This window comes from Galendromus occidentalis, unplaced genomic scaffold, assembly GCF_000255335.2.
Source record: "Galendromus occidentalis unplaced genomic scaffold, Mocc_1.1 scf7180000077404, whole genome shotgun sequence".
Taxonomy (NCBI): Eukaryota; Metazoa; Arthropoda; class Arachnida; order Mesostigmata; family Phytoseiidae; genus Galendromus; species Galendromus occidentalis.
This window is the reverse complement of record NW_003805392.1, coordinates 193,588-212,278: the sequence shown is the minus strand read 5'-3', so window position 1 is coordinate 212,278 and position 18,691 is coordinate 193,588. Positions and strand designations below refer to the sequence as shown.

At 50.9% G+C, this 18,691-nt stretch overlaps 4 protein-coding genes and 1 pseudogene across 4 annotated transcripts; 3 read left to right on the top strand and 2 right to left on the bottom strand.

Moving 5' to 3' along the window:
* Positions 1–327: 327 nt before the first annotated feature.
* LOC100898503 (DCN1-like protein 1) lies at positions 328–2,803 on the top strand. Its single transcript, XM_018639200.1, is given in 7 exon segments — positions 328–505; positions 1,334–1,480; positions 1,631–1,679; positions 1,786–1,935; positions 2,066–2,098; positions 2,101–2,214; positions 2,337–2,803. Coding segments are annotated over 6 exon segments (636 nt in total). The 5' UTR covers positions 328–505; positions 1,334–1,438; the 3' UTR covers positions 2,585–2,803.
* A 219-nt stretch (positions 2,804–3,022) lies between these two features.
* Positions 3,023–5,804, bottom strand: Rad9 (cell cycle checkpoint control protein Rad9). The gene is made up of 12 exons (XM_029111221.1): positions 5,742–5,804; positions 5,632–5,638; positions 5,468–5,539; positions 5,202–5,340; positions 4,946–5,085; positions 4,754–4,832; positions 4,603–4,658; positions 4,261–4,395; positions 4,068–4,159; positions 3,832–3,937; positions 3,521–3,604; positions 3,023–3,424 (listed from the first exon to the last, which is right to left on the bottom strand). The coding sequence occupies exons 3-12, from the start codon at positions 5,531–5,533 to the stop codon at positions 3,023–3,025; spliced, it is 1,299 nt and encodes a 432-aa protein (XP_028967054.1). The 5' UTR covers positions 5,534–5,539; positions 5,632–5,638; positions 5,742–5,804.
* A 319-nt stretch (positions 5,805–6,123) lies between these two features.
* On the top strand, positions 6,124–7,768 carry slx1 (structure-specific endonuclease subunit SLX1). Its single transcript, XM_018639201.1, has 5 exons — positions 6,124–6,524; positions 6,621–6,734; positions 6,879–6,996; positions 7,079–7,149; positions 7,296–7,768. The coding sequence occupies exons 1-5, from the start codon at positions 6,334–6,336 to the stop codon at positions 7,558–7,560; spliced, it is 759 nt and encodes a 252-aa protein (XP_018494717.1). The 5' UTR covers positions 6,124–6,333; the 3' UTR covers positions 7,561–7,768.
* Positions 7,769–13,357: 5,589 nt separating this feature from the next.
* On the top strand, positions 13,358–16,176 carry LOC100897828 (adipocyte plasma membrane-associated protein). The gene is made up of 8 exons (XM_003742457.2): positions 13,358–13,627; positions 13,925–14,041; positions 14,162–14,312; positions 14,612–14,771; positions 14,902–15,076; positions 15,220–15,380; positions 15,470–15,717; positions 15,798–16,176. Exons 1-8 carry the CDS (start codon positions 13,530–13,532, stop codon positions 16,008–16,010), a joined length of 1,323 nt encoding a protein of 440 aa, XP_003742505.1. The 5' UTR covers positions 13,358–13,529; the 3' UTR covers positions 16,011–16,176.
* A 625-nt stretch (positions 16,177–16,801) lies between these two features.
* On the bottom strand, positions 16,802–18,040 carry LOC100898119 (S-phase kinase-associated protein 1 pseudogene; annotated as a pseudogene).
* Between the last annotated feature and the right edge of the window lie 651 nt (positions 18,041–18,691).

Genomic DNA, 18,691 nt, shown 5'->3' with positions numbered 1-18,691 from the left:
GCTAATTCTGACAATTCTCCAGTGAGATACTCCAGCCTCCAGCCCGCGCTCGAATGTTATGATTCGCGCGAAGCAGACGACAAAAGGATTCGCGAAGAAAGAATAGATTATGCACAGAAGTACAGATTGAGTCTAGGGAAACTTGGGACGAGGGGTCCAGCTATCGAGCCCATTCTGCTCGATGAAGTCCGACATGGGAAGACAGAAGCGAAACCTGCTCGTGAGCCACAGTAAAAGTCGCTTAAGCAGTGCAATGAGCGAGGGTTGGCCTTGCGCCGCCTCATCATAAGCAACAAAGCGAGTTCCGAAGATTATCGTCCGTAGTTTATGAGGCGAGCGTTCACAGCCCAGGACGGCAGTGCGAAGCTTCTGCGAAGCGAATCCTCGCTGATATCCTGCGAGTGTCTTGAGAAGACTCTTGGAATCGTTATAATCGTTGCTATCACGTTCATTCGGGAAGATCCCGCTATCGTTCACTTCTACGCGCGTGTCATCGATTTCGAGGGTAGGTTCCCTGCGAAAGTCTAACGTAGTCAGGACCTGGGGTTGCTGGAGGTACGTTCACCGACGAATGAGATTCACAAGCTCACCTTGATCCTCACTGCGCGAGCCCGGCGCATTCGAGGCAGCCGTCTTGATCTGAACATCAGCGTGCGGGTCGCTATTTCTAGAGCTGGGTCTTCGTACGTAAGCAACCTTGGAAGCGAGACGAAGAAGAAATCGAATGCATTTGCCCATCCCTCGATGCCTGACTCATTTCTTCCGACGAGAGTTTCGGAGATCGTCTCGGGTATCGAGGATCAAGTCTGGCATCGAGGGAATTATGTCTTCGAGCTCAGGCTCACATGAGTTCGGGCGAATTGCCATTGATCCATTCCTCTAAAGCGGCGTCAACTCGCGAGAGTCCACAACTGACGATTTCGCTCGATCCGGAGCAGATGTAGGAGACTGTCCCGGAATTCGGAGCGGTCTGCTGGAGTCCCCCTCAGCTTTGGGAATCGGCCCTCGATAGTGACACCCACGCCGGGTGTTCTGGGCGGAGCATTAGTCGGTCCGTGAGCCGTTCCCTCCTTGTCTCGGAAGGCTCGACACGAAAGCCCTGGCTGCCCAAGTAGGAACTAGAAATGAGGATCAGAACTACCGTAGAACCTTCGATAGGACCCTCTACTGAGGTTATTCTTCTGGTAATTCCCGAGTGATCCAGGCTCGGTGAAGGATAATCGCCCGGAGGACATTGCTTGCAGTGGGTTGCGATTCAAATCTAGATCGATTGACACAGAAAACCTATTCCGATTTTTCCTCTCACTAATTGGCTGTTTTCCTCCATCCTCAGGTCTCTGGGAACGAAGCATCATTGGTCTTGCATTGACCCAATGCAAGCAAGTTGAAGATTTGAGGAGCGTTCTTCCCCGAGAAATCCTATTCCGACATCCTCGAGATGTTCGGTCAAATCAGACTCCGATCCGCTCAACGGGAGAAGGTTCGTTCATTTATCACTTGTACGCAGACCCAGGAGAAAACTGCCATCTACTGTCTCCAAGTCAACGAGTGGAAGCTGGAGCAGGCCACTGATTCATATTTTGCCAATCCTGATTTCTATCACCGGCAAGACCCAAACTTCAATAAGCAGGCGAACGCTGATAGGAAGAAATTGGACCAGTTATATCTACGTTATCGTGGTATGTTCTGAGTGTGCTACCCGGCTCTATCATGGGCTCGGAATACCGGAAATCCCGAAGAGCGCTACAAGATCGAGCGTTAATCTCGTTTCTCGTTTGTTTGCAGATTCGGGGGAAGACAAGATTGCGGTCGAGGGTGTGAGGAAGTTGCTCGAGGATCTGCGACTAGAACCAGATAATAAGCAGGTCCTCCTACTGGCGTGGAAGTGGAAGGCCGCGGTCCAGTGCGAGTTCTCGAGAGAAGAATTCTATGGAGGTGAGTTCGAGCGATTATGGATCGAAACCTTCTGATTGCGTCCGCGGAATCGGCGTCATTGAGATTAACTTCGGGCTCAGTTCATAACACTGACCGCTGAAAATACTGATGCTCACACTCATCCTCGCAGGCATGGCGGAGATGGGATGCGATAGCATCGAAAAGTTAAGTCGAAGTTGATCCTATCGGAGATGGAGATCAACGACGGTCGAAAGTTTAGGGATTTTTACAACTTCACCTTCAACTACGCAAAGAACCCGAACCAAAAAGTCTCGGTAAGTACCTCCAAGTTCTATTGGGATAGATCTCCTGAGGTTCGGAGTGTCGTTGGCGAATATCGGGGGGCCAAATTACTTATTTGCATAAGAGCCAAAATAGAAATGCTTGTCAATCTTTCACAGAACTGGACATGGCGCTAGCGTACTGGAACATCGTCCTGGCGGGTCGTTTCCGACTCCTACCGCAGTGGTGTGAATTTTTGGAGGGCAATCACAGCCGCTCTATACCTCGAGACACATGGAACCTACTATTGGATTTCTCCGCCACCATAAAAGATGATCTGACAAATTATGATCAGGAAGGTGCGTGGCCCGTTCTCATAGACGAGTTCGTCGATTGGCAACGAGCAAAACTCGCTAAAAATAGCTGAGCTTTTTTAGGCGGAAATAGATCTTCAAAGAAAGATGTGAATGTTTTTAAAATAAGATCTACTCAGTATCGAGCCTATAATGATGCAGAGGGGAAACATCGTTCAGATGCAGTCGGATTACCGAGAACGGCTCGGTGATGCACCCCCATGGCTGTAAGGGTGCAAGTGTATATTTCGATGTCCGACGTTGTGAATAATGATAATAAATTGACCAGCCGACCCGATGGAGAGTTTTCCTCGTTCAAAGTCGCGGGAGCTCCGAGAGAATCCTTCTCCCAAGCTTGTTTCCATCTTGAGGCGAGAACTTTCGATCAATCGATCAATTTGCGAAGAGGACAGAGAGTTTAATAAAAAGCGTTGCAGAATACGCCAGGTAAAACAACTATAGAGGAATCCACGATCAACCCTCCTACCGCCCCTTCCGTACAGCGTCGGCTATCAATCTTCCTCATCCGAGGCCGGAACTAAAACTTCTGGCTCATCTTGAGTCTTCAGGAGGCCTCGCTTCGCTTTCACCTGGTTTTGTAGGAGAATTTGCGCCATTGTACTGACTTTCGGCGGTGCGTTGCTCGACGACGAGAGAGTTTCATTCAATCGTTCCCTGTGGGTTGAAGAGCGCCATCGTTTAGAATACAGAATCCATGAAGATACCGTAGAGACGAGAGACATCGCAGCGATTGACGAATGCACAGTTCCGAACCTTGTCTCGCACTCCTTCTGAGTTATGATCTGATGGATCTCTTCATTGGATTCCAAGAGATTCTCGAACTCATCGTCTGATTCAGCTGCTCGGAAACGTTTAGGCTCACAAACCGTATCTTCTTCGAATGCGGAAACCATCTGGGAGACAAGGAATCATTCATACGAATCGCATGTTATACCAGACTCGCTCAGTTCTTTTCTACGGGTAGATGAGATTTTTGGGAGCGAACTTACCCTCTGCAAATGAGACTGCGTGGTTCTACCGACTGTGCGGATGCTTAACTCGTTTCCCCTAGGTGCTCTCTGTGTCTGATTTTCCTTGGGGCACAGCAAGGGTGGAAAGTTCGATTAATTAGCAGTTATTTACGAGCCTGGCACTCGCATCCATCAAGGACTCCCTCGTGTCTCTCGGACCTCCATTCCCCAAGAAAATGATCGAATTTTCCCGCGGTCCCGTAGGCAAGCCAGTCCATCACGGAGTCGACGACTCATTCTGCCAATGATGGTCATTCGGAATCGGAGTCATCGAACTAGCTTGTATGTACCTGCACAACATCCGGCGTATTCTCGTCGAGAGTAGCGAAAACGAATACTATCTTGACCCCCGAAAGCGTCCCAGATGAAAGAGTGACGATAACGTGAGCTCCGGGTCTGGAAGAATTGAGCAATGGCATCAGTGTCGGTAGCACCGGTAATAAGTTCAACGGATTTTTCGCTCGTTCGCCTCGCACGACGATCGAAAGTATTCAGAAGAATGATCCCACCGAATGTCTCAGCTCACCGATCGTAACGGATGTTCACATCGAGTTGCTGGCCCTCACTGAAGTTGAGGATGGTTTTGAAAGTTTTCAATGAAAAAGTTATGTCCATGGCCTGCGAGGGACGATCCAATATGGTACTCATTAGTCAGAAGGTATCCCTAGTGAAGATTTCGAGGGCGACCACCACGCTGTTCAACAATGAAAGCTGCAAACCTCCTGATAAACTTCGAAAGCGTCGAACTCGCGCCGTTCGAAAGTCACATGAGATTGGACGGCGTTCCCTTTGGTGTCGGCGGTATCCACAAAATTCCTTAAAGTGAGCTTGTCGGTTGTCACCGCCAGAGTTACCTGAAAAATGTTCAGAAATCAGAGGCAGCTTGAGCGTGGTTGTAAAGCTCCGTCCCTCAATTGGATCAAGGACGAATCACCGAAGCGAAGGAACGGAATGCTCTAGTGGGAAAACTCCCGAGTGCAAAGGGATTGTTTCAGTTTTTTTTTCCGCCTCTGATTCCAGTGGAATTGCATTAAAACGCATGAGAGGTACCCATGACTCACCTCGGTGACTTTTGATTGGAATTGGGAGACCACATCTAAGAATATCCGGGCTGGACCTGTAAGGAGGTTGCTCAATCTGCGGATTCTGAAGTTTGGTTGCTCCCTCCCTTCATCGAGGGAATAATTCCGCTTCCACCTAGGGTATCATCACCTTTTATATAATTCGGATACTTGTCGAGGTCTACGTTATAAACGAAATTCTTCCCATTGATGAGATCTACTCGATAAATCTGTGGATGAGAGGCTCTCGATTAGGAGCGCTCGCTGGTATGAATATGAATCTGCGAGAGATTCTCTGCCGAAGGATACGGGAAGGATCGTTCGGATCGATTCAGAGTCTTACTTTTTCGATTTGGAGTTTACATCGGAAGCGGACGGTGAGGAAGTCCGCTCTGAAAACGAGTTCGCATACTTCGACTGTCTTCTCGAAGCTTGTGGAGTTGCGGAACGCAAGAAGGATTCCACCTTTCGTATTGACGATTCCTGAATTTTATGTATTTTCTGTCAGCTGCGTATCGAGTGCCCTCACGTCCAGGAAAGCACTGGCCGAGGAATAATCTCAAGCTATGATGATGCCTGCTCATCATTCGTTTTGGTACCCGTGAACTTTTTGACGTCGTCTCCACTTTGGAAGAAATCACGTTCGAATTCGTAGCAACCGAAAGCACTTTTGGCGGTATTCGCTGCTTGTAATATGAGAGCCTCTCCAGTCGAGGTTATCACAATTTCTTCGCCAATCTGTATAGAAGATGAATAGTGTGAAATACTAGGAGAACGATCCATACTGAACAATGCTTGGCTAAATACCGACACCAATGAGTTTGAGCGGGCCTCCTGGGGCAAGGATAGTCCTGGAGACACTCACCCTGGCCAAAGTCTGCACGGAGCGGCCGAAGAGTCTCGCCCCGGAACTCGATAGAGTCAGTTTCATCCTGTCCTGCGATGAGGGATCGTGCAGTACCCCGTTTCGGAAGAATGGCGATCGTCCTCACTGCATCTTCATCTGGAGGTAATCTAGAATCAACGAACCGTCCCTCTGCAATGATTCTCCGCTTAGAGAGAATTCTTCGCGTCGAGGTTGAAGTTTCCGAGTTCAATCGAACAATCTCAAGACTATGGAACTGGTCCGAGATTCTCACTTGATCCGAGTGAGAGCTCACACATGAGAGCTTGTGTATGCAGCGTGTCGCGCGGAATCGAGCTGCTTCCTCACTCCATCCTCAACATCCTCGTCCGTTGCCCCTCCCAGTTGTCATCTGACGCGTCGCAGAAATTTTCAGCACAGGATCGATGTGATCGAACACTGATTTCCTGACTGTCGAATGATTGCAGGCATGAACACAACTTCGAATTTACAGATGATCATGGTTGTCGCATAGAACGAAGGCGCCATATCTGACCACTACAGTGATGTCTTCTGCTGTGACCGGGGAGAAGAACGGAATCAACAGAGAGACCGCTCACTGCTTTTGAAAAGCCCGCCACCGATCAGCTGTTCCTTCCTAACGCCCAGCCGCGATTTGGGCGCGTTTCTCTGTCTAGAGCTCAGCAGCAAGCGAGATGACAGGGGGAAGAGTCTAGGACTCGAGGCTCATGTCGTGTGATGCGACAATCGGCTCGAATAAGAGTCCCCAAGCGCCGTCGAAACTCTCGCGTTCCAAGTTCCAGGCCGCTGGGAGTATTCCGCGGCCAGCTATCAACGGTTTGAACCTTTGCAAGTCGTAAGATAAAATGACCTCTCAGGCGAAGAGTACGTCGGACGATTGTAATTTTTTCGGCGTGTACCTCCTCTCCTGCACGACCCCTCAATACATGGGAGACACCTATATAGGATTCACCGTCGACCCGGTAAGACGCATCAAACAACATAACAAAGGAGTCGTAGCTGGCGGAGCGTACACGACGAACCGGAAAGGCACTTGGTACGTATACTGTCGGCTATTTTCGCATGCGGTAGAGACGTCGGTGAACGGGAACCGATGAGCTGCTGATTCATAAACGATCTAACCCACGTCTAGGGATATGACTCTAGTAGTACACGGTTTCCCGAACGACAAGAGCGCCTTACGATTCGAATGGTCCTGGCAGCATCCGAAGAAATCAAGACGGCTGGCCCATGTCCCTGCAAGGAGGTGAGCCTTGTCTCCTGACTTTTCTCCATCTTCGCCTTCGTGACCGAAGGAAGAGCACGGAGAAGTGCTTCCAGAGATATGATGTTTCGCATGGAGTAATTTCTTCTCCTTGAGCTGCTGGCTACATCGATCGTCATCTCTCAGATACAGGAAAGAGAGCAAATTCGAATACGCTCTTCGAGTTTTATCGGTGATGCTCACCACTGCACCGTGGAAACGCTTGTCGTTGACACTCCAGTGGCTGATACCCAAGTATATCAAGGTTGGTGAGAGGTTCAATGATGATTCCTAGATCGAGGAGTCATCCTCTCACTCTCATGAGCAATTGAAACCCCTTCATTCAGGAGCTGCCAACTGCCCCTCCAAGTCACATGGCCATCGTGCGCGAAGAAGTGGATTTGCCAACCTATCCGAAGTGAGAATGCTCTCAATCAAGCGTAGGGGGATTTCCACATGCGGGAATTCCCCGGTCCTGATATAAATCATCATCCGAATTGTTCGAGCTGCATCTATGAATATACAGACGGAATGATAGATTCGACTGGAATATCTCATTCGCAGGAAATGTCTCCCACCTCTATCCCCGGGGAAGTGCCACATCTGCGCACAGGCTCTCAGCGGATCGCTCTGCTGCGTCTGTGAATGCGGAGGCGTTCCGGCATCGCACGTGCGCTGTTTCGCCGAACAGTGCCTCACATTAGCTCACGAGCCCGAAATGCTGATACCGATATGGGCTGTATGTTCTTCGTGTGGCGTCCGGAAGCTCTGGAATTATTGGATGAGAGAAAATATTTGCCAAGTGGTGGTGATAACTGAAGATGCCTGAGCCGAATAGCGTATCTAGAATTGACAAGGAGACATGCGTCCCAAGAACCTACCTGCTCGTTCATTCTTCGCAAGATATGTATGGTCGAAAGTTGATGGGAAGAAAGGACTGACCACCTCGATAGCAACGTGTATGCGTTCATGTAAATATATATGTACATATATACACACGCGCTCGATAAAGGGGCTTGAAAGTTCCAGAAATCGATGATCCACTGATATTAAAGGGAACGACGTACGATTCTCGAGGCGGCTGGTTTTCCCTCACGATGTCAAAAATGATAGAAATTCTGAGTCCTATGAAGGATCAAAATTGGGGAGCAGCGATTCCTCGAGACATCGATTCTCGATCTCAGCGGGCCGTCGCAAGGTGAGGTCTCGACGTTATGACTCTTGACCCTTCAGCGACCGGGCAGAAAATTCTTACTCTATAGGTCGCGTCTCTCGTCGATCGCTCCTGCTTCATAACATGACGGACAACGGATCTACGAAGCACAATAATTCTCCCGTAGATGTCAGTCGATAGGAACATGTAAACCAGGATTAGAAGGAGGAGCAGACAAGGCGAATGCCCGCGTTGAGTACTTCCAGATGGATTAGGAAAAGTTTGAGAAGGGCGTGAGCACATTCTAAAGCCGTGCCGACGGATACCGCGACAAAGTTCCGTGGAAGGTGGTCGAGACTGCTGTGGAATCATGTTCAGAATTCTTTTGCTCGTCTTCTTCACTTGCAGGACGAGCTCAGGTCAGTGGGAAGAACCGGGAAATGATCCAAGGGATCACCGTGTCTATGCCCTCATCGGACAGGGCTTATCCTCTTCCGATAAGCGAGCTAGAGCTACCCAAGGCTATCGAATTTGATTTGATTCGCAGAGCAGACGGGCGAATGGGAGAGAGGACAAGCGAGCGTGGTCGGGCTCAAGTCCCTTGGAACTCTGCCGTCTTCAGTGGCCGATAGCGGACTCGCGGAGAATGTAAACGATTCCCGTTTGAGGAATTTGGTGTCTGACTATGATTACGACGAGGAATCAGAGACAGAACCTGATTCGCAAGAAAATCACACCGATTCGAAGCGCGCCAAAGTGACAACAGGCTTGACGGACCCTGAAGCGTCAGAGACCGAAGAGGCGGAGACCGGAAAGAAGGAGATCGAAGGGATGGAGACTGGAGATGTGGAGACCGGAACGAGGGAGATTGAACAGAAGGAGACCGAAGACAAGGAGAGCAAAGAGAAGGAGAGCGGCGAGAAGGAGAACGGAGAGAAGGAGACTGAAGGGATGGAGACTGAAGATGTGGAGACCGGAGAGAAGGAGACCGAAGCGACGGAGACCGAAGCGACGGAGACTGAACCGACGGAGACCGAAGCGACGGAGACCGAAGCGACGGAGACCGAAGCGACGGAGACCGAAGCGACGGAGACCGAAGCGACGGAGACCGAAGCGACGGAGACCGAAGCGAGGGAGACCGAAGCGACGGAGAACGAAGCGACGGAGACTGGGACGGTGGAGACCGCTCAGACAGGCTCCGAAGCAACGGAGTCCGAACCGGGAGAGACCAGTGCCACAAAAGCCGATCCGACGGAGAGCGAAGCAACGGAGCTCGAGCCAACAGAATCCAATACGACGGACTCTGAACCGATGACGACCGAGAACGGAGAGACGGACGACAGGAACGGAACGACTTCCTCGATTTGGTCTAGGACCCGCTCGGCGACTATGATATTCGCCCCGCTCAACGGTATCATTCTAGGGATCTGCCTTTGGGCATTCTGCTGCAACGAGTAAGCATCCTTTGAGTTTGTCGGCTCGGGCCGGACTTTCGTCGCGGGTGCATTTCAGAACCGTGGAAGATCATGATACGTGATTCGCATCGATATAATACACGTAATTCGATTCAATACAATACACGTAATTCGACTGAATACAATACACGTAATTCGATTCAATACAATACACGTAATTCGATTCAGTACAATACACGTAATTCAATTCAATCTAATACACTTAGTTCGATCCAATACAGTACACGTATTTCGATTCAATACAATACACTTACCTAGTTCGATCCAATACAGCACATGTATTTCGATTCAATACAATACACGGGAGTCGAGAATCCTTGTGGAAAGCCGGCAGACGTGACGTGACTTCAGTCCAGCCCTTCCACTGAATTAGTATCTCCTTGGTCCTGTCGAGATACACAGGCATTCAATGGAGCGTCATCCTATTCCTGCACTGTTTCGGGTTCCAGGTTCCTGAAGAACGTTCGTTCCACTCTGCACGTACATCAATGTGCCCTACTCTGCTTAGGCCAGCTCTCTCTTGTCATTTCCTCGGTGAGAACGAGAGGAGAGTTGAATCTCTCAAAGAAACTCCTCATGCGGAGGATGTTGTTCAGAAATGTCCGGAGACGATGCGAAAAATAGAGCTGCAGTCCGCTCGATGCAACAGGATTCCCGTTTCTCATGGAGCTTCCTTAAACTTCATACAGAGCCAATGCAATAAGATGATCGGAGCTCAACTCCAGTTCGTGTTCCTGGGCGTGGTGGCCTTCATCGCTCTCGAAGGAATCCTCCTCATTCACGCGTCATTTTCACGAGCAGCCCCATCGATGTCTTCATTCTATGTGGTCTCAGGATATGCATTCACATTCCTGCTCGCAGCAGCAGGGTTCGCGAAAGTCGGCGATCATTACGTACAAGCTGAGCAGCTGTGCATTCTGGATTTCGACATAGGCTCGGGTTGGCTGTTGCTCGGCCCCGTGATCGTGAGTGATGATTTTCGTGAGATGATTTCGATGAGACTCGTGTCATTCGCCACGACGGCTATCAACCTCCTTCGATCAGAACTCTCGTAGATACCGAGAGTAGCGCAATGAGCCTCATTACTCATTAGGAACAGAATTCGGCATTTTACTACCGATCCGAGATTTTGATAAGTATAAAATGATCGTCTGACTCGAAATCAGGCATCGTTCGAATTCTGCAGCTCATGGTCGCCGTCAATATCGGAGCCGTTCTCGTCAGTGAGCTGCGTATCTCATACCTCTACGAGAATACTGCTCACTTCCCACCGCATCTGAAGCGAAGGGCTCGTATGATACGATCGCTCTGCGTAACAACATCCCTCGTCGGTCTCCAGTGGACTTCTGCATCTCTTATCCAGAAGGCAGAAAGCGTCTTCTCGGTGCTCTTCTTGCTACTGAATTTCATCACGGTAAAAACTGGGACACCTCTTTTCGATCTAGTAAAAGAATGATTCCATATCACCATTCGTGGTTATGACCAATCGTATTCTTCACAGAGCATTGCCATACTAATCAACCACGTCGCTTGCGACCGAGAAGTCCGCGCGAATATCGCCCGAGTTCTCGGGAGCCGCGGAAAAACTGCTCGGAAATTGGCGGTAAGGCCCGGAGAGTTTTCAGTACCGAGTGTGGCCTGGGAATCAGCCGAGAGGTTTTTGCGATGGCCGTTGAAATTTATGCAGCATTCCCGCATCGGTCGGTTTCGCTTTCACAATGTCTTTTTCGTGTTCGAAATTCTTCTTGTGTTCTCTGTAGAATATCGTGCGGCCGCCACCCCTGGAGATCGAAGGTTTGAGCCAAAGAGTCAGCTACCACGCACCGCCGAAGATCAGCGATACTCTACGGTCGACCCTTGATCGCGGTATCCGACCCTCTATCCATCTGATCACACCACTTGACCACATCTCCGTCACCAAATAGCGAACTGTTGAATTAGAGGCTCCAGCGAAAATTTCCCCCTGTGAATACACACCCCAATAAAACTATTCGGTCGCATCGGAGCGATGGATTGGATCACCAGAGTCTCCATGTCTCTATGACCTCCAGTCGGGACCGGGGGCGGGATTTTGGGCCGAGAATATGATTGGTGCTCCTCACTGGAAGCATTGCACATTTGTTCGCCATTTCTTTGCGATGCTGTCCCATGGGGAGACTGAGCTAAGAAATCTCATCAGAAGCGATCCGTAGCAAAGGGGGACTCATACTCTCAGATCGCCCCTATGTGACGATTCCCGTGCTTTGTTACAAGTCGCGACGGGATCGTATCGTGCGGAAGGTCGTCGTGGCCGGCAACCAGCTTCTCCGCGGGAGATTTCCGACGTTCCTCCAAGCCGAGCCAGAAGTACTCCTCGCGGGCAACGGCCGTCCGACCTGCTGTACTCTGATTTCGCTCCCCCTTGCATCCTCTGACGGTCTCAAGAGTAACCCTCCACCGACGGAGAACGCTTTCTTATGCTTCTTACCACAACTCGATTCGGGGGTATCGGGAAGCTGAGCCACCGCAGCTATGGCAAGCGGGAACGCGGCTCAAGTCGTCGCTTGAAACTCCCCTCCCCTTGAGAGCTCCAGAGCTGGAGAGCCTATCATGCGATACGTTCGCGGAAACTGTTTCTCCCCCAATATTTTTGATGATCGGATCTCATCCGGTGAATATTCTGACGGCAGCCTCCGTTCGACGTAGACGCTGAGCTCTGAAACTGGTCAGACAAGGTCTAGCGAAATCGTGAGCATGTCATTCTGCAGCCAGACATGGGAGCTTTTCCGTGGTATGCACGAAATTCTGGAAGACGGCTCGGACGAGTTTCTGTAGGAGAGAGGAGACAGGCTCTGCGGGGGGCTTCCGTTGGGACTCTGACGAAAGTGTTTTCGGAGAATCCAAGAAGTAATGTTCCGTCGCTTGCTCACGTATTCCCCCCTGCCGATGAGATTTATTCCAAGCACAGCGGCCGCGAAGGACCGGGGAAGCCAGCCTGACGTTTCGTCTCCACCACTTCGCTCCCGTGGTCGGTATCCAATATTTAGGCTGTCGTCTGGCATTCCAACGCGGAGTGTTCTTTTGGAAGTAAAAAAGGTCCAGCGACAGGTTGCGGATCACGAAAAGATATCATCTAGTATGCTTCCGCAGAGGATGCAGGCAACATCCACTGATCGGCGTGATTTCATCCCGATACCCAAGGTGCTCGCGGAATTTCAGCGCAAGTTTCCCGTCTGGGAGCCAACGCTCGTCATGCTCGCCATTGCGTGGATGAACTTGGGGGGATTCTTGGGGGCTTGAACGCCTAATTCTCTCAAGCCCCTTAGGTGTCTCGCCCATGGAGCTCGTCGGTTGGTTAGCGAGCGATCGAGCGAGCTAGGGCTGGTCGCCCTGTCGCCTCGCATTTATGATAGTCAATCGTAACGATCCCCCGGACTGATTCTCCGACACGCTCCGCAGATGATCCGGGCCGTTGACTTGGGCTTGAATGGATCACGACCCTCCGGAGGCTTCTAGGGGGACTCCATCGAGATCGTCGGCAAGAACTCCGTTGAGGCAACCGTACCGCGTGGCAGAAATTTTCCGACTTTCAGTCGGCGTTAGCGCCAACCCAACTCTCCCGCATTCGACGATCTCCATTGGAGTGATAGGGGATACTTCGGATTGCCTCGAGGACCATGCAAACAATGGTCACATCTCGGGGAAGCCGGTGGTCATTCCTGTCTTTTTTTTCGGCGCGAGAGCTAGGCTGACACGATCAAATGGCTTTTATGACAGCTCGTAAATACTGAGAGTGAAGGACGCTATGACTCCTGGCAACCGAGAGTGTTCGAGGGTCGGGCGCTTCGTCAAAATTCAAGGTCCCTCCTGGTCCTAGACTCACGGAACAAACAAAGCGCCAAAGCGGCAGCCTTTGAAACAGTAAGTGGGAGTTCTCCCGCATAGCGAACTCCATCTTCTGAACTAACCCTGTGGCGAGATTATGCTGGGGACAGCTAGTTGCTCGCATTCATACGTTGCCAGAGTGCCGTCCAGATCATTCATCGCCGGACAAAACTCCCTTTCCCAGAGAGAAATTCACTCCGTACTGGTGTTCACTTGCTTGTGAATTACCAGTTCGTCCAAGAAATCGTCCACACTTCCGCCGGTCGGTCCTGCTGGAGAGCAGAAGTCACTTGTAGCTTTGTTACCATGTGGTTTCAGGTCACGTTCGTCTTAGCCGCCGCAAGTTGCGCGGCATCAGCGGAGAGGAAAACTCCAGTATGTCTGAACGCGGACAAGGGCTCAAGGTACGATCAGTAGAGTAAGATGTTCTCACAAGATACCGCAGGTCAGCATTTAGCAGAAGTAGGCGGTCCATTCTCCTAAATCAATTGGATTTCGACGGAAGGTTGGGGCGACGACCGTCGGCCTAAGCAGTCGAGGAAGCGAGTCGTAACTCTCAAAGATGTGTTCGGAGACCTTGGCCGGCTACGCTGACGGCTCGCGTATTAGAGAATCCGACGACGCGCAAGAGCTCCCCAAGTGATCACGTAGGGAGCATGTTGCATGACTCTTCGGAGCTCAAGCGGCGTTTCCCATCGCAGGATCTGTTCGTCCGAAGATATAGCCAATGGAGCGACAATCTCGGAACTTCTGCAGTCAATCATGTCGATCAACGTGGATCGCGAGGGGCTCAGACAAGTGACGTCAAAGAGATTCGTGTACGTATTTAATATCGCAATCTCACAACGAAGTCTACGTTGTAAAATTGTAAACCCCTTCATTATCACATTGACCGTGTTCCGAGTTAAAGTAGCTTTCGATTACGCTTACTCTTGAAGCGAACTCGGGCCTGCGGCTGAAGGTCCCTTTAGCCCCAACGAGAAGATTACGGAGAATGCTGAGCTCGTTTTTGACTTCCTTTCTGGACCTGAATCGATCTCCAAGGTCGGCAACTCATTCTTCGGATCGGCTGTAGACGCCGTGTACAAGGTGAATATATTGAATGATGTATTCTGTTTTTTGTGCGGTAAAATATTGGGAGGAGGATGCTGCAACGCACGACCCACAAGAATAGGATTAGAGACTCCTTTAAGGGGTGAAGAAGATCAAGTCCTAGATAAAACGGAGCCTGAGGAGTGGAGTTCCGAAAGTGGAGCCTCAGGATAAGAAAGAGTGAGAGCGTGTAATCCGCGGGATCTTCACGGTAGGAGAGCATTCGAGGAGTTGCGCGTCGCGGTTCCGAGGGTATATTCACGGAAATATTCAATAAACTCCCGTTCGGTCCCCAGATTGATCTTGAGAATCAGAATCACTCAAAAATTTACAACGCGAACGCCAATTGTCCTTCGGACGAGCCATGCAGTCGTCCCTTAGGAATGCGAATCAAGGAAAATCGACTCCTGTTAGCCGATGCGAAGCGAGGGCTGGTCGAAATTGACCTAAGTTCAGGTTCGATCTTAGAAGACGAAAGAGGGCTCGGCCTCTGCAGAACACGAATATGTCAAGAGTCAAGAGAGACCATATATCGTCCGGAAGGGATCGCTCTACTCGGCCTAGATGGGATCGCGGTTGCTTTCAGGTGGATCAAGGGTCCTCCTTGCCATAGGAACCCAAATAAACGGTACCGCACTCACCTTTCCTAATGATCTCGACGTCGACTGGGATAAAGAAATCGTTTACATGAGCGATGGTAGCACGAAATGGTCCACGGACTACTCGACCTTGGATATCCTCGAGGCGGATCCTAATTCAAGGTGAGAAGCTCAACTTGGAACACGACCTCTCGGAGTCCGCACTAATCTTTCCAATCGATTCGAATCTTTTCTTCACCGTGCTCGATCCGACCTCTCCTCGTATCTATCTACTTCAAATGCGCTACAGACCTCCGGCATTTCAGAGTTATTCGCTTCGACATCAAGAGCGCGACGGCGCAAGTTTTTGCTCACAACCTCCGTTTCGCAAACGGCATCCAAATCTCACTCGATAAGAAGTTCCTGCTGGTGTCTGAGTTCTCTGCCAGACAGATTCTCAAGTATCCTCTGGACGGCCCCCTGCCAGGTGAGTGCCCGTCCCCGTCTCAACATTGGTTGACCTCATCCACTCGGATAGTCCTGATCGACTCTGAACGATGCACTCGATCTCGACAGCTACTGCGGAACCTTTCACGGGACTGTTGCCCGGGAACCCCGACAACATCCGACCCTCACTCAATGGGGGATATTGGGTAGCTCTAGGGTTCGGTCGTCCGAATGGGAGCCGTAACCTGATGGATGAGCTTCAAGCCCGACCTGATCTGACCGATAAACTCGGAAACGCTGTTCTTACCGTCGGCGGTCTTGTACGCAGTATGGGCACCCTGCTCAAGAACAGCCAGATCAGAGACTTGGGATCAAAGGTGAGGAGCTCTGCTGATGGCCGTTTGTATCTTGCCACTTGCCTCGACAAGTCATGTAAACTGGTTGTCGCTATTTCCAGGTCCAAACAGGGCACATAATCCTGGAAGGCATCCCTGACTACGCATTCGTCGTGGAATTCGATGTCAATGGGAACATCCTTCAAACTCTTCAGTCCACAAAATATCAATACGCCTCCGAAGTGCTCGAGCATGAGGACGGCTTATACATCAGCAGCCCCAGGAACAAGTACGTCTTGAAAGTCCCCAGGTCAGCCTTCAGACATGCAAGCTAGAGTCCTCCGCATTGGAGCATCCCTGTAGCGCCTGTTGAGAACTCTCCCGGGGGGAGGAAGAGGCTACGCAAGCTCTACCGATCTGTATCGGGAATGATGATAGAGAATCGAATAAGGGCAAAAATAACTCGTTCCTCGCGAAATTCTTCAATAAACCTCGCCATTTCAAAAAGTACTCCTGAGTCTTGGAGCCGCAACCACAGGAGCTCCCGACACGCGGTGAATCCTCTTCACTGGGCTGGTTTCGAGAGATACAATATGCCGGATCTTCCGTCCGGATAAGCGGCGTTCCATCTCCCTTTCATGTTTCTTCATCTCGAGTCAAAATAATTTCTCGGTTCTCGATAAATACCGCCGCTTGTCATTTTCTGATCATTCTTGTTCCTCGACACTACCACAGTAACGGTGGGGAAGGAAATCAGTGTCGGCGCTATTGCTTCCCCTCAAGTGCAATCCCGACTCACCTTCCCTTTCAATTGGGGACCTCGATTTTCCATTAAGGAATATCGACCGGCCTCGGCGTTTGAACCCGGTACCTTCCCCGAAGACGATGGCGGCGTCAAATTCGTCGCCTCCCTGGCGACCCTCTTCTGACGAGTCTCGGATTAGCCTACGTGGGTCCTGGCAGACAGGAGACCGCCACTCAAGTCTCGCGTCTAAGACCCTCCATCTTCGGCTCAAGCTACCTGCGGTTGGCACAGGGGAGGGCGTGGGGAGCAGAGAAAATCTTCAGAAGCCGTCTGAGTATCATTTGGAGGATGAGTGCACGGCTCACCATCGAGGAGCGTCTCTTGCTCAGGTAAAATTAATCAACTTTATTCCGTTAAGGGGGATCGCCGGCGTTTCCCAGGTCACGCGAGGATCACTTGCACAATTGCGAGACTGAACAGAAAAACATTCAAATATATCCGCGGTACGGCCCGGGGCACTTGTCTTCGCACCACTCGTTCTCTCGACGAATTCTTTCCATTTCCTCCGGAGACAAGTCGTTTGGTAAATTGAAGAGAGCCCGAATTTCTTCCGGTTCTCTACGCCTCACCATATTGGCGAGCTTTCTGAGAACCAGCTCGAGTAATCCTTTGATGTCGAGGTAGTTCGCTGCAGAGAGAATTTCGAACAGCATTTGCTGATCGACTTTGAGAAACTCTTCGTCCCAGGGCGAAATGTACTCGCTGTACGGATTCTCTTCGTCAGTATCGGACGAGTCGTCTAGGTGATGCGTCGTCCATTCGATGACTTTCTGCAGAGTGGCCGTTCTAACTTTCGGTAGTGGAATCGGCTCATCGTCGGTCATGCCTAGGTCCTCTAGCATTTTCTTGATCATGGACGACTTTTTGGCGACCCGGACATCAACTTGGAAAGTTTTTCCCTCGCTGCTGACGAGTCCTACGGTACTCATTTCAGGAGGGTTCCTAAAGTTCCTGGGGGCCGACCCCCAGGAAAAGCGCACTGATCGATGTAGGTGATTTGGATGTATTTATTATGGTTCCGCAATCGGATAAGCTCGAATGGATCTTCTCGCGCAGCCTGGACTCTTCTCATGAACCTGAAGATGGAACGGAAAATTATTTCCCGTAGCCGAGGCAGACCCAATACTCGGGCCGATACGTCCATTCTGAATACTTCTAGTTTCGAAGAGATTGCTCCCGCGCCGCTGACGGCCGTGCTCGGGCTCCGGGCGGCAATCTTTTCTGAACTCTATAACCCTGAGAGCGATGATAGCGCATGAGCGGGTAGCCTCACTCGTCAGGACGGGCATTCCTCCCGCGCGAGCGCGTTGACACAGAAATTCATGCAACTCATCTGTCTACCGCTCTTTTCGCCTCAAGTCGGCGCAGCGAAGAGCGTCTCCGAGAGGGAGCCTGGATAGACTCTATAAAGGCTTATCTCCGCCAAGGAGAAGCTCTCCCGACCAGAACGTATCTCGGGAACATACCACTCCTGGAACGGAATTCTCACCTCTGGCGAATGCTCTCTATCCCGTTCCCTCTACGCGCACCTCAGAGCGTTCAAGACTTCGGACTCGAAACGATGTAAACATGGCGCCAAATTCAAAATTGGTCTCTCAGGGGTCGTCATACCCCAAACAAGTCGGCCTACAGCTGGTAGGGACCGAGAGGATCAAGAGGAGAGAGAGGGTGAGAAACTGGCGGCTGGGCGAGTCCTCTCTACTCTGTTGTGGGATCGGCCCTGAGAATCAGCTCCGTCCGCGCCGGATCGAGGGGCACGGAGTGCGATCCTCGCCTTGCTGTTCGCATCGATGGGATCGGAAGGCTCAGAACACATTTCAGGCGTTCCCCTGACGTATCCCCGGAGGCCTATGGCTGCTTCCAGTACCGTCGGAAGCCCTCGGAGCTAAACAGCGCTCGTGAGATAGAGACAACCACGCACAGCTCGAAACTCGATGACTATGCCACCTCGCAGAATACATATCGGAGCGTTCTGGTATTCTCCTACCATTTTGGTGCAATCCGGAATGTCGGGTGAGATCCCCGACTCTTCTCACTGCTGCGGCAATAATCACAGAGCTGACCTCGACCCGAAATCCTGCGCGGAACTTCGCAGTCCCCTAAGTCGGCCGTTTCAGTGAGTGCAGGGTCAGAAACCGGGAAGCCATGTTCGAAATTCCTATCAGTCCTCCCTGAGCCCCATGGTTTCCCGAACGGTTCAGCACCATGGGG

Coding starts and splice junctions, on each gene's coding strand:
- Rad9 (XM_029111221.1), bottom strand. CDS start 5,533: ATGAAACTGACTCTATCGAGTTCCGGGGCGAGACTCTTCGGCCGCTCC. Junction 4,396..4,602: donor TCCAATCAAAAGTCACCGAG/GTGAGTCATGGG, acceptor AACATTTTTCAG/GTAACTCTGGCGGTGACAAC. Junction 3,938..4,067: donor GTGAACATCCGTTACGATCG/GTGAGCTGAGAC, acceptor CAATTCTTCCAG/ACCCGGAGCTCACGTTATCG.
- LOC100897828 (XM_003742457.2), top strand. CDS start 13,530: ATGTGGTTTCAGGTCACGTTCGTCTTAGCCGCCGCAAGTTGCGCGGCA. Junction 13,628..13,924: donor AACGCGGACAAGGGCTCAAG/GTACGATCAGTA, acceptor TTCCCATCGCAG/GATCTGTTCGTCCGAAGATA. Junction 15,381..15,469: donor TCTGGACGGCCCCCTGCCAG/GTGAGTGCCCGT, acceptor CGATCTCGACAG/CTACTGCGGAACCTTTCACG.
- slx1 (XM_018639201.1), top strand. CDS start 6,334: ATGACCTCTCAGGCGAAGAGTACGTCGGACGATTGTAATTTTTTCGGC. Junction 6,525..6,620: donor ACGAACCGGAAAGGCACTTG/GTACGTATACTG, acceptor ACCCACGTCTAG/GGATATGACTCTAGTAGTAC. Junction 7,150..7,295: donor GATTTGCCAACCTATCCGAA/GTGAGAATGCTC, acceptor TCTCATTCGCAG/GAAATGTCTCCCACCTCTAT.